We start from the raw sequence: 12,896 nt of genomic DNA on the forward strand, positions 1-12,896 counted from the left end.
TTTATGTTGACCTGTCCTTCAAAGGAAAGTGAGACAATTTTTTAGAGTAGAAAGAGGCAAGTGTTGGGAATATTGGGAAACAGTCTTCTAATAGAAAGAACATGAAGGGAAAAGTCAGTCATGTATCCATGGCTTGAAGGGAAAAGAGAGTAAATTAGAGATAGAAGGACTGGAGTTGTACACCTCACAACCCTGCCCATGAGTCCTCTGCTTGGCCATCTGTCCCCTTCCTCAACTCTTATCTCAAATTTAATGTGGAAAATAAGAAAAAAAGACCAAGAGGTAAAGAAGAAAAAAATAGCATGATGGAAGGATAATCCTATTTATTTTCAGCAACTTCAATTTGGACAAGGCTGCCCTACCAAAGCACTCAACTGGTTGAAGGGAAAAAGTGAACAAAGGAAGAATCTAAAGGACAGTAGAAGCATAAAAGATCAATTAACTTCCTCATACAGTCTAGAAACAATGAATCTCAAAGGAATAATCCAGAAATATTCTTTTATTTGTTCATTTAGCAGTATGTCCAGTTGTTACTATCCCAGATGCTGGGGACATGGGGAGGGGGAAGATTGAGATTAGGGAGTAGACAAGCTAGCCCTTCCCTGTGGGAACAGGGACCTGATCATTCTTATTCACCGTTGCATACCCAGCACCGAGACATAACAGGTGCTCAATAAACATGGGCTAAATGAAGAAGAAATACAGTGAAGTCAAGGCTAGCCATTCTTACAGAGAAAAGACAGAAAATGAAAGAGTTGATACAACACATGATACTAATCAAGTCAATGATACAGGTAATATTTATCTTGGGGTAAGAGAGCAGAGAATTTTGTTGTTTCACACCTGAAATAGCAGTGTTTAGTAGCCATTCCCCTACAATACATGTTAACCTAGCAGTTCTCACTGTATTGGGAGCACTGCTGGTATGTCAGTGCCTAAAACGGCACTGTCCAATACAGTAGCCATTAGTCACAGATGGCTATTCAGATTTAAACTAATTAACATTTAATTTAATTTAAAATTCTGTTACTCATTTGCATTAGCCACAGTTCAATAGCCACAGGAGCCTAGTGGCTACTATCATCATAGAAAATTCGATTGTACAGCTCTCTTCCACACCATGCTACATTAAAACATAAAAGTAGCCAGAATTTTATAAATGAGAGAAATAAGACATGGTGCATACATACACACACACATACACACACACACACACACAGAGCTAAATCGTTCCATATCAACTCAGCATCTAGAGGAGGCAAATCAACTTTGTTTCTGATAAATCTCACTTCCTCCCAAATACAGCTGAACCTTGAACAACCCAGGTTTGAACAGCATGGGTTTACTTATATACAGATTTTTTTCAATAAATATATTGGAAAATTTCTTGGAGATTTGAGACAATTTGAAAAAAATTCATAGACAAACTATATAGCCTAAAATATCGAAAAATTAAGTATGTCACAAATGCATAAAATATATGTAGGAACTAGCCTATTTTATCATTTACTGCCATAAAATATACACATATCCATTATTAAAAAGTTAAAATTTATCAAAACTTATACACATAAACACTTACAGATTATTAATTCATTAGTGTATGTGCTAGGCTACCATGAAGCAACTGTGTAAATTACTAGGCTACCATAAAGCAATCATATAGCTGCTTCTTCGTTATCAATGCAAGAATCATTATACCTGTAAATAAATATGAATTTCTTTTTCACATTATTTTATTTTCATTGTTTTTTTTTTTGGTCATGCCACACAGCATGCCTAATCTTAGTTCCCCGACCAGGGATCAAAAAAGTGCCCCTTGCAGTGGAAGCTCGGAGTCCTGACCACTCGACCACCGGGCAATTCCAATTTATTTCATTTCTGATGTCTAGCGTTAGTAGTACATATAACATCTACAGTTTTTTGTACCATTTAAGACAATAATGGGAGCTACAGTCGACAAGATGCTAGCAGGCGGCATGAGGATGGTTCAGTCCTCTCCCCACCCCCTGTGATGCTTCCCCTGGAGTGGCAGACCCTTCCCTTTTCAGGAACCCCTCCTCACCCAGTAATATTCACTTTCTTCTCTTCTCAGAGATTTCCTGATTCTCCGAGGATTCACAGACTTCACAGCTGATGAGGTGGACCTGATTTCAGCCCTGACTTGGAAGATCATGCTGAAGACGCCACTCACCTCCTCCCCCATGGACACTGTGACAGAGGCTGACGTGACCATCGCCATGGCTCTGATGGGTAGTATCGGTTTCATTCACCACAACTGCACTCCAGAGTTCCAGGCCAACGAGGTCCAGAAGGTCAAGAAGTTTGAACAGAGCTTCATCACGCCTGTGGTGCTGAGTCCCTCACACATCGTGGGCGAGGCGCTGGAGGCCAAGATCCAGCATGGCTTCTCCGGCATCCCCATCACTGAGACGGGCACCAGCAAGCTGGTGGGCATCGTCACCTCCCAAGACATCGACTCCCTCACCGAGAAGGACCACACACCCTCCTCGGTGAGGTGATGACACCGTGGAATGAGCTGGTGGTGGCTCTAGTGGGTATGACACTACCCTCCTCGGTGAGGTGATGACACCGTGGAATGAGCTGGTGGTGGCTCTAGTGGGTATGACACTACCCTCCTCGGTGAGGTGATGACACCGTGGAATGAGCTGGTGGTGGCTCTAGTGGGTATGACACTACCCTCCTCGGTGAGGTGATGACACCGTGGAATGAGCTGGTGGTGGCTCTAGTGGGTATGACACTACCCTCCTCAGTGAGGTGATGACACCGTGGAATGAGCTGGTGGTGGCTCTAGTGGGTATGACACTACCCTCCTCGGTGAGGTGATGACACCGTGGAATGAGCTGGTGGTGGCTCTAGTGGGTATGACACTACCCTCCTCGGTGAGGTGATGACACCGTGGAATGAGCTGGTGGTGGCTCTAGTGGGTATGACACTGAAAGAGGCAAATGAGATCCCACAGCACAGCAAGAAAGGGAAGCTGCCCGTTGTCAATGATCAAGACGAGCTAGTGGCCATCACTGCCCGCACTGACATGAAGAAGAACCAGGACTACCCTCTGGCCTCCAAGGATCCCCCCAAGCAGCTGCTGTGTGGGGCGGCCACGGGTACCCATGAGGATGACAAATACCACCTGGACCTGCTTACCCAGGCGAGTGCCGACGTCATAGTGCTGAACTCATCCCAAGGGGACTCTGTGTATCAGATCGCCATGGTGCACCACATCAAGCAGAAGTACCCCCACCTCCGGGTGACTGGGGGAAATGTGACAGCAGCTCAGGCCAAGAACCTGATTGACGCTGGTGTGGATGGGCTGCGTGTGGGCATGGGCTGTGGCTCCATCTGCATCACCCAAGAAGAAGTGATGGCCTGTCGTCGGCCCCAGGGCACTGACACGTACAAGGTGGCTGAGTACACCCAGCGCTTCGGGGTGCCAGTCATAGCCGATGGTGGCATCCAGACCGTGGAGCATGTGATCAAGGCCCTGGCCCCTGGAGCTTCCACAGTGATGATGGGCTCCCTGCTCGCCACCACCACGGAGGTCCCTGGAGAGTACTTCTTCTCGGATGGCGTGAGGCTCAAGAAGTACCGGGGCATGAGCTCGCTGGACACCATGGAGAAGAGCAGCAGCAGCCAGAAGCGCTACTTCAGCGAGGGAGATAAGGTGAAGGTCACCCAGGGCATCGCGCGCTCCATCCAGGACAAAGGCTCCATTCAGAAGTTCGTGCCCTACCTCACAGTGGGATCCAGCATGGCTGCCACGATTTTGGTGCCCGTAGCCTGTCTGTCCTGAGGTCCATGTACTCAGGAGAGCTCAAGTTTGAGAAGCAGGCCATGTCAGCTCAGATGAAGGGTGGTGTCCACGGCCTGCACTCTTACGAGAAGTGGCTGTACTGAGGACGGTGGTGGAGGCCAAGGCGGCAGAGGGCTTGTGTCCCAGGGTCCCTCTTTGGGCACAGCCTCCCTCCATAACTGAGTCGTCCACAGATTTGCACTACTGGTTCCCCAGCACCTTTCCAGGGAGAGAGGAGGGGAGGCCCTGAGGCTCTGTGGCCCCTCTCTGGGCTTCCGCCACAGGTTCAGGACTGCTCCCAGGCCGGGCTGCCCTGGGAGCCCCCCCAGGTTCCTCCTTCTTCAGTTCCCCTGAACCCAGCCAGCCTGGGCTCTCAAGCCCTGCGCCTGCCTCAGGTCTTTCTCATTGCAGCCTGCTTCAGCCCGGCTCCCACCCCTGGGACAGGGGCCCCCCCCCCCCCGGCTTCTCCTATAGGGCACCTCCCTCCCTAGCCCCACCCCAGAAATGGTGCTCTCCTGGCCCTGCCTCTGGCCCCTTCCTGGGCTGCTGGCCCCTCAGCCATGTGGCACTTCTGGGTTCCTGACCTAGGCCAGAGGAAGGTCTCTGCCCCCTTCCCCTGGCCCTGGACTATCCAGGCCCTGCTCCTCAGGCCACCCCATCCCTGGCCCTGATTCACCCCCGTGCCCAGGTGTACCGTTCCTGTCCTCTCCTCTCAGCTGCAGTTGAAGGCTTTAACTTTGCACACTTTGGGGTCACAGTTGCATCACTGTATGTTAAATAATCTGAATAAGTCAAGAGGTTTCAATGCCTCCACAAAAAAAAATAATAATGAGGTAGGTACTAACAGATGATTCATCTTGTAAACAGATGACATAAACCTATGGTATCACTAAATACAGTACAGTACAGTAAGGGCATTTTCTATTCCTTATAATTTTCTTAATAACATTTCCTTCTCTCTAGCTTACTTTATTGTAAGAATACTGTATATAATACATGTAACATACAAAACATGTGTTCACAGACTGTTTATCAGTAAGGCTTCCGGTCAACAGTTGGCTATTAGTAGTCAAGTTTTGGGGGAGTCAAGTTATATATGGATTTTTGACTGCACAAGGGGTCGGTCCCTCTCACACCCACATTGTTCAAGGGTCAAATGTATTTTTATTTATTAAGTTAGTAAAGATAATTTTGTACACATAGGTCTAGCAACCACTGGGAAACGCCAGAACTATATATTATCACGTATTTTTACCCAGTCTTTCAAAACCCAATACAATCTTGTTTTTAAACATCATCTGTCATTCTTTTTTTTTTTAATTTTATTTATTTATTTGGCTGCAACAGGTCTTAGTTGCAGCAAGCGGGATCTTCATTGCGGTATGTGGGATCTTTCGTTGCAGTGCACAGGCTTCTCTCTAGTCGTGGCACGCAAGCTCAGTAGCTGCGGTGCGTGGGCTTAGTTGCCCTACAGCATGTTGGATCTTAGTTCCCCGACCAGGGATCGAACCCACGTCCCCTGCATTGGAAGGTGGATTCTTAACCACTGCACCACCAGGGAAGTCTCCCAATACAATCTTATCAAGCAATATCTGCCAAATCCTGACATTTGTGAACTTGCATACACCTGTTATGGACCCTGGTTGAAAACCTTGTAGCAAGTTGACAATTCACCTTTAGAATTCCCTGTGTGCTGGAATTTAGTAACTGATCTGTCAAGCTACAATTACCAAGCCAAAGTTGCATTTTATTTCCAAATGCCCATAGAAGCATTTTTATTCAAACTGGCAAGTCTCTGGTTTAAAAAAGTTATTCCTTAGATTCTGCACTTCATGAGGTTATCTAATAAACAGACATTGGTTCACCAATTAGATGAAATCTGCATTTTTCCTAAACCATAAAATGAGCTGACTGAGGTTTAGTTAGCTGGAAATCCCTTGGTAAATTATAAAAAGTGAGACATAAACAGGACAAGCACCATTGCATAATGACTAATTACAAAAGTGAATGACTTTATGACAAAATGAGAGGTTACTTTGAAAACGCACCTGGAAATGAAAAACAAAACAAAGCTTAAAATAAAAAGAAATATAATACACTAACTTGGATATATGTGTGTGTGTATATATATATATGATTTAATAGCTGTATTTGTTAAATACAAAAGGAAAAGAGGGTCAGACTATGAGTAAATCTGGAAATACTTGCATATCCTCTTTGCCTTAATTAACTCATCCCTGCAATGGATACCAGTGAGTTCTCTCTTCTTAATAAGGATTAAATAAGACCACCATGGAAATAAACTTGGGAAAGGATATAACCTTTGGAGAAAGTAGCACTAAATTATTTACAAACTGTCCAAGTTAAAAACAGTAGAAGATAAAGAACTCTAATTATGCAAGAGGTCAGCAGCTCTTTTGCAAACATGAACATAAAAGGACTTCCACAGGGACTGGCAAATCCTGGACCATTAAACATTCTCCTAAAAACCTAAAACCCTCACTTTGCAGAGGGAACACCAAGTGACCATTCTTTTTTTTTTTTTTTAATAGATCTTTATAGGAGTATAATTGCTTCACAATACCATGTTAGTTTCTGTTGCACAGCAAAGCAAATCAGCCATATGCATAAGAAAGCACAAGAGATCATATTTTCAAATGGGCAATGTAATGAATGATATGATAAAGGTTTTTCATGCCTTACTAATTTTGATAATAGATGTCACATTTGATTAGCCTGGTTAAGTGTCCATTGTCAAGAGCAGCTTAGGTAGACAGAAATGTCCTCTCTTACTGTCAAACTGTCACTTAGATTTATTTAGAATTTCATCCCTATTTAAAGTTCTTAGATCAGGGTAAAAATTAAAGGCCTTCCCGGGCTTCCCTGGTGGCGCAGTGGTTGGGAGTCCGCCTGCTGATGCAGGGGACACGGGTTCGTGCCCCGGTCCGGGAAGATTCCACATACCACAGAGCAACTAAGCCTGTGCGCCACAACTACTGAGCCTGTGCTCTAGAGCCCGCAAGCCACAGCTACTGAAGCCCGGACGCCTAGAGCTAGGGCTCCACAACAAGAGAAGCCACCGCAATGAGAAGCGCGCACACCGCAATGAAGAGCAGCCCCTGCTCGCCGCAACTAGAGAAAGCCTGTGCACAGCAATGAAGACACAACACAGCCAAATAATAATAATAAGAAGAAGAAATTCATGAATCTTGATTGGTTCATAGATTTAAAAAAAAATTAAAACCTTTGTACTCTCAGTAACATAGAAAATGAAAAGGCAAGCTGCATACTGGACAAAATATTTGCAAAGTATACAATCTGACAAATGCTTTGTTTCTAGAATATATAAAGAATTCTTACAACTCAACAATAAGACAAATGACCCAATAAAAACGGGCAGAATATTTGAATGAACACTTCACCAAAAAGACACAGGAATGGTAAATAAGGCACAAAAAATGTTTAACATCATTTGTCCTTAGGAAAATGCAAATTAAATCATAAATGGTACTCTTATGCACACTGTAAAATGGCTACAGCTAAAAAAGACTAACCATGCCAAGTGTTGGTCAGGACATCAAACAATGGAAGTATTTTTATGTTGCTGGGTGAATCTAAACACTACAATTTGATAATTTAGCAGTTTCTTAAAGCTCAATATATATCAACTGTGTGATCCAGCCATTTCAAGAGAATTAAGAATATGTCCATACAAGGACGTGTACATAGACTTGTGCAAAGACTTGTACCTGTTCTTGGAAACTTTGTAATAGTCCCAAACTAGGAAAAAGCAAATGTCCATCAATAGGTGAATGGGTAAACAAACTGTGTCAAATCAGTAAAATAGAACACTATTCAGCAGTAAAAATAATGAACTATTAATATACTCAACATCACGGATGAATCTCAAAATAATTACAGAGTAAAAGAAGCCAGGGCTTCTCTGGTGGCACAGTGGTTGAGAGTCCGCCTGCCGATTCAGGGGACACGGGTTCATGCACCAGTCTGGGAAGATCCCACATGCCGCAGAGCAGCTGGGCCCGTGAGCCATGGCCGCTGAGCCTGCGCGTCCGGAGCCTGTGCTCCGCAACGGGAGAGGCCACAACAGTGAGAGGCCCGCGTACCGCAAAAAAAAAAAAAAGAAGCCAGACCCCACCAAAAAATATACATCTGTATAATTCCATTTATATAAAATTCAAGAATAAAATGAAAACTAATCTATAATGTCAGAAATCAAATTAGTGGCTTCCTGAGGATGGGGGGAGAGGAAGTGAGAGAGACTGGATTTTTAAGAACTACAAGGAAAGTTGGGGTTTCATTTTATTGATTGCAGCGGTGGTTTTTTTCACTGTATATACACACCAAAACTCCTCAAACTGTATGCTTTAAATATATGCAATTTATTTACAAGTAGTTCAATAAAATAAGAATTTATGAGTCCATACTGATATAAGTAAATAAATACAAAGAGAAAGCTTTATCTTAAGTCAAATTCCAACTAATAAATGTAGAAGGAATAATAGATTTAGAAAATTAATTCAGCAACCACCATTGTAATAAGTGATTCAGGCAAAAGATATCAATGGATGTTAAAATCACGGGGTAGAATTCTGATGAGAAAAGAAAATCCAAAATCTATTCATTCCTTATTAACGCACTTTAAAGTGGAGAAATATCATGGATACCATTTTGACCAAGTGACAAAAGTTAATATCCTTGGTAATGAGAAAAATTGATGTTGTGTGCCTCCTGATATGAGGCATTGAAAAGAAAACATCATCGCTGCTGTGGTATTCACTTCAAAAAGTATATCCTGAATCTAGCCATGAAGAAACATCAGAGAGATCCAAACTGAAGGAAATTCTACAAAATAACTGACCTATACACTTCAAAAATGCCAAAATCATGAAACACAAAGAAAAACTAAGGAAGAACAGATTGAAAGAAACTAAACAGACATGACAACTAAATACAATGCATGATTCTGGATTGGATTTTGAACCAGAAAGGAAAGGAGGGAAAGGCAGTAAGTTTGTTATTACTGTTCCTTTCTATACGTAACATTATTAGACAGTTGGAGGAATTTGCGTGGACTGTGTGGATTAGATAAAAGTACTGTTGCCATGTTAATGTCCTAAATTCAATGAGGGTACTGAAGTTACATGTGAGAGTGTCATTGTTTTTAGTCAATATACCCTGAAGTATTTAGGGGTAATTTGGCAACATGTCTGCAATTTAATCTCAAATGTTTCAGAAAGAAAATAATGATATATGGGAGAAAATGAAAAGAAAAATGTAAACTGTTGATACCTAGGAAACCTGGGTGAAGGGTGTAGTTCTTTGTATCATTATTAATTTGTATTTGTCTTGCAAATCTTCCTTAAGTATGAAATTATTTTAAAATAAAATGTTAAAAACTGACAAACGTCAGGGGATTTGGGCAAAGGGTATATGAGAGTTCTTTTTATTATTCTTGCATTCTTTTCTGTAGGTTTGAAATTAGTTTCCCCCCAGAAAAACACAGGTAATGGAAACATCGGGAGGATGAAGGAGAGATGCTTCTTTGGGTCTGGCCTAACCCAGTTGTTCATACTCAACACAGATGCACGGGATGCCTATCCTGTGCCAGGCACTGTATTAGTGTCTGAGGACGTAGACTTGAATAAAACAGGCATGGTCTGGAGCTTGTTAGCATTAGGGAGTCCAAGGTGGCCAGCCACCTCCGTACTAAAGTCCTTGATGAAACCGAACAACAGGAAAGGAGAATCTGCAGTAGTAGGCATCCCACTTAAATCTCTGGATAACAGCACTGTTGTTGTGTAAAGCCCTTAAGTACATCCAGTTATTTTCTGAAAATTACTTGTGCAGCATTTCATCTAGAAAAGACTCATCATCTAATTCCACATCACAAAATCTCATGTCCGATAGTGTCACCTGTAGAAAGAAATAGCAACAACTTTATAAACAAACCTTACCCCCTGTATGGATTAAATGTTTGTGTCCCCTAAAATTCACATGTTGAAACTCTAAACCCCAATGTGATGGCTTTGGAAGTGGGGCCTTTGGGAAGTGATAAAGGTTAGATTACATCATGAGGGTAGGGCCCTCATGATGAGATCAGTGACCCTATAAAATGAGGAAGAGGGACAGAGGGGAAAGGCCATATTTGTCCACAGTGAGATGGCAGCCATCTGCAAGCCCTGAAAAGAGCTCTCACCAGAACCCAGCAGGCTGGCACCTTAATCTCTGACTTCCAGCATCCAGAACTAGGAGAAAATAAATTTCTGTTGTTTAGGTCACCCAGATGGTATTTTATTATGGCATCTGGAGTTGATTAAGACACTGATTTTTCCTCTTCCCTTTCCAATTCAGGATCCAATCCAGGATTGAATATTGTACTTAATTGTCATGTCTCTTTGAATAATATCTGTCAGCATTATGAACAAATAAGTGAATTAGAAGGGAAGTGGCTACAAGGGAAGTTTTACAAAAAAGCTTTTTCTTTCAACTAAAATAATAATAATAACAATTATGGCTAACTTTTTTAGATTTTTTTGTTTCTCATTGCAACTTTCTTAGAAAGTAAAACTCTACAGTTATTTTGTGGGCAAAAAGAAAACAAATGTAAGTCTGAATGTCATGAATGTGAAAGAAGGGAAGTTATTTTCCCCTGACACAATGACATACTCTAAGTTAGCAAACTTCAGTGCAGCACAGCTGGGGACAAGGCTATGGTAGAAGGGAGTGATGAAGCCAATATGAATAAAAGAAAGGCAGGAAAATGGTTGCTTCTGCCAGAAACTCAAAGAAGGCCAGGTCCTGGGTCTACTGACTGTCTTCAGCTTTGCAATACCACGACTAACTCTTTTTTAAAAACACTTACTAGACACTAGCCAGTGTGTTAAGTGCTTTAGGAAGCTTATCTAATTATATCCTCCCAGTAATAACATGAAGTGGTTTCTGCTATTACTTCCATCCTCTCATTTGTTAATAGCTTACAGAAGTGAAGTCACTTTCTCTAAGTCATAGCAGTATTTAAGTGGTAGAGCTAAGGAGAATTCTCTAGAACAGTGCCTTTTAAATATACACACAAGTCACTGAGGGATCTTGTTAAAATGCAGATACTGATTCTGTATGTCTGGAGGAGGACTATGGTTCTGCATTTCTAATAAGCTCCCAGGTGATGTTGATGCTGTGTTCTACTAAACACACTTTGAATAACAACGCTCTGGAAGTATATAACAGCTAAGTGTGCCTGGCATATAAGTGCCCACTAGATAGTTCTTGAATTATTTAACAAATTAGGAGAGAAAAAAAAAAGAGATTCTAAAAATCTGTTGTTGACTTCATTCTTAATCAGCAAGTCTTGATTGTTACAGCTTTCCTTCACAAGGATGTTATAAAATTAAATACTTCATGGGAGATCTGGAAGATTTTCAGGTACCAGATTCTACACAGTTACAAAGAATACAATGCTGGAAAGCTGAAAGCAGACCATCACCATACAGAGAACACTTTACCTGTAGGTGAGTCTACTTAGTTGTAGTGTAATGTCAGCAAACTCTATTCTCTTCTCCTCCTTTTTCCACTGACCTGGCTGGTGAGAATGTTAGGAATTAATAAAGTGTCTCACCCTCTAACTATCATATGAGGCTACAAGGGCTGCAAAAATCCTGTCAGGAAGAGAAGATTCACTGGGAACAAAGTTGAAGACCAATAATAGCCAGCATTCCTACTTAGGGTATGTGGATAGAAAAACTTCACATCAAAGCAAGTCACTGATATGGCAACTGCACATTATTGTTTTAGAATATAAACTAAGTATAAGTACAGGTTAGTGTGTAACAACTTCCAGAAAGAGATCAGTTTTGAAACGCTTAGATACTCCTATTAACAGTCTAGCCTTTTATAAAAAATTGCTCGAGGTATAAATGGCATGCCATAAACTGTACATCACATATTGAAAGTACAATTTTATAAGTTTTTGACAAATGTATACACCCATGCAACCATCACCAAAATCAAAATGATGAACAAATCTTTCACTCACCTACCAAAAATTTCCCCATGACCCTTGGCTATCCCAGCCTACTCCCATTCCTAGGCAACTGTTAATCTGCTTTATATCACTGTAGATGAATTTGGGTTTTGTATGTACTCTTTTTTTATCTGGTTCCCTTCACTTAGCATAATTATTTTCACATTGATTCATTTTGTTGCATGACTCTGTAGTTCACTGCTTTTATTACTGAGTAGTTTTTATTGTATGGCTATTCCAAGGTTTGTTGATGGGCATGTGTATTGTTTCCATCTTTCTGATATTACAAGTAAAGCTGTTATGATGACATTGTCATTTTCATCTTAAAAGTTAACTTTGGGGCTTCCCTGGTGGCACAGTGGTTGAGAGTCCTTCTGCCGATGCAGAGGACATGGGTTCATGCCCCGGTCCAGGAAGATCCCACATGCCGCGGAGCGGCTGGGCCCGTGAGCCATGGCCGCTGGGCCTGCGCGTCCGGAGCCTGTGCTCTGCAACGGGAGAGGCCACAACAGTGAGAGGCCCGCGTACTGCAAAAAATAAAAAAAATTAACTTTGGGTCTTTAAAAACTCTTCCATGTCTCTATTTTACTGTTTTTTTAAATGTGAGATGGCAGTATATTTTATTTATTTATTTATTAACATCTTTATTGGAGTATAATTGCTTTACACCGTTGTGTTAGTTTCTGCTGTATAAAAGTGAGTCAGCTATATATATATACATATATCCCCATAACCCCTCCCTCTTGTGTCTCCCTCGCACCCTCCGTATCCCACCCCTCCAGGTAGTCACAAAGCATCGAGCTGATCTCCCTGTGCTATGCGGCTGCTTCCCACGACCTATTTTACATTAGGTAGTGTATATATGTCCATGCCACTCTCTTACTTTGTCCCAGCTTACCCTTCCCCCTCCCCATGTCCTCATGTTCATTCTCTACATCTGTGTCTTTATTCCTGTCCTGCCCCTAAGTTCATCAGAACCATTTTTTTTTTCAGATTCCATATACATCTGTTAGCATATGGTAGTTGTTTTTCTCTTTCTGACTT

At 42.0% G+C, this 12,896-nt stretch overlaps 1 protein-coding gene across 1 annotated transcript; it reads left to right on the forward strand.

The window, feature by feature from the left end:
* The first annotated feature begins 688 nt into the window (after nucleotides 1-688).
* LOC116752655 (inosine-5'-monophosphate dehydrogenase 1-like) lies at nucleotides 689-3,918 on the forward strand. The gene is given in 4 exon segments (XM_032629417.1): nucleotides 689-794; nucleotides 2,098-2,521; nucleotides 2,896-3,755; nucleotides 3,758-3,918. Coding segments are annotated over 4 exon segments (1,551 nt in total).
* The last annotated feature ends 8,978 nt before the right edge of the window (nucleotides 3,919-12,896 follow it).

This window comes from Phocoena sinus, chromosome 4, assembly GCF_008692025.1.
Source record: "Phocoena sinus isolate mPhoSin1 chromosome 4, mPhoSin1.pri, whole genome shotgun sequence".
NCBI lineage: Eukaryota > Metazoa > Chordata > Mammalia > Artiodactyla > Phocoenidae > Phocoena > Phocoena sinus.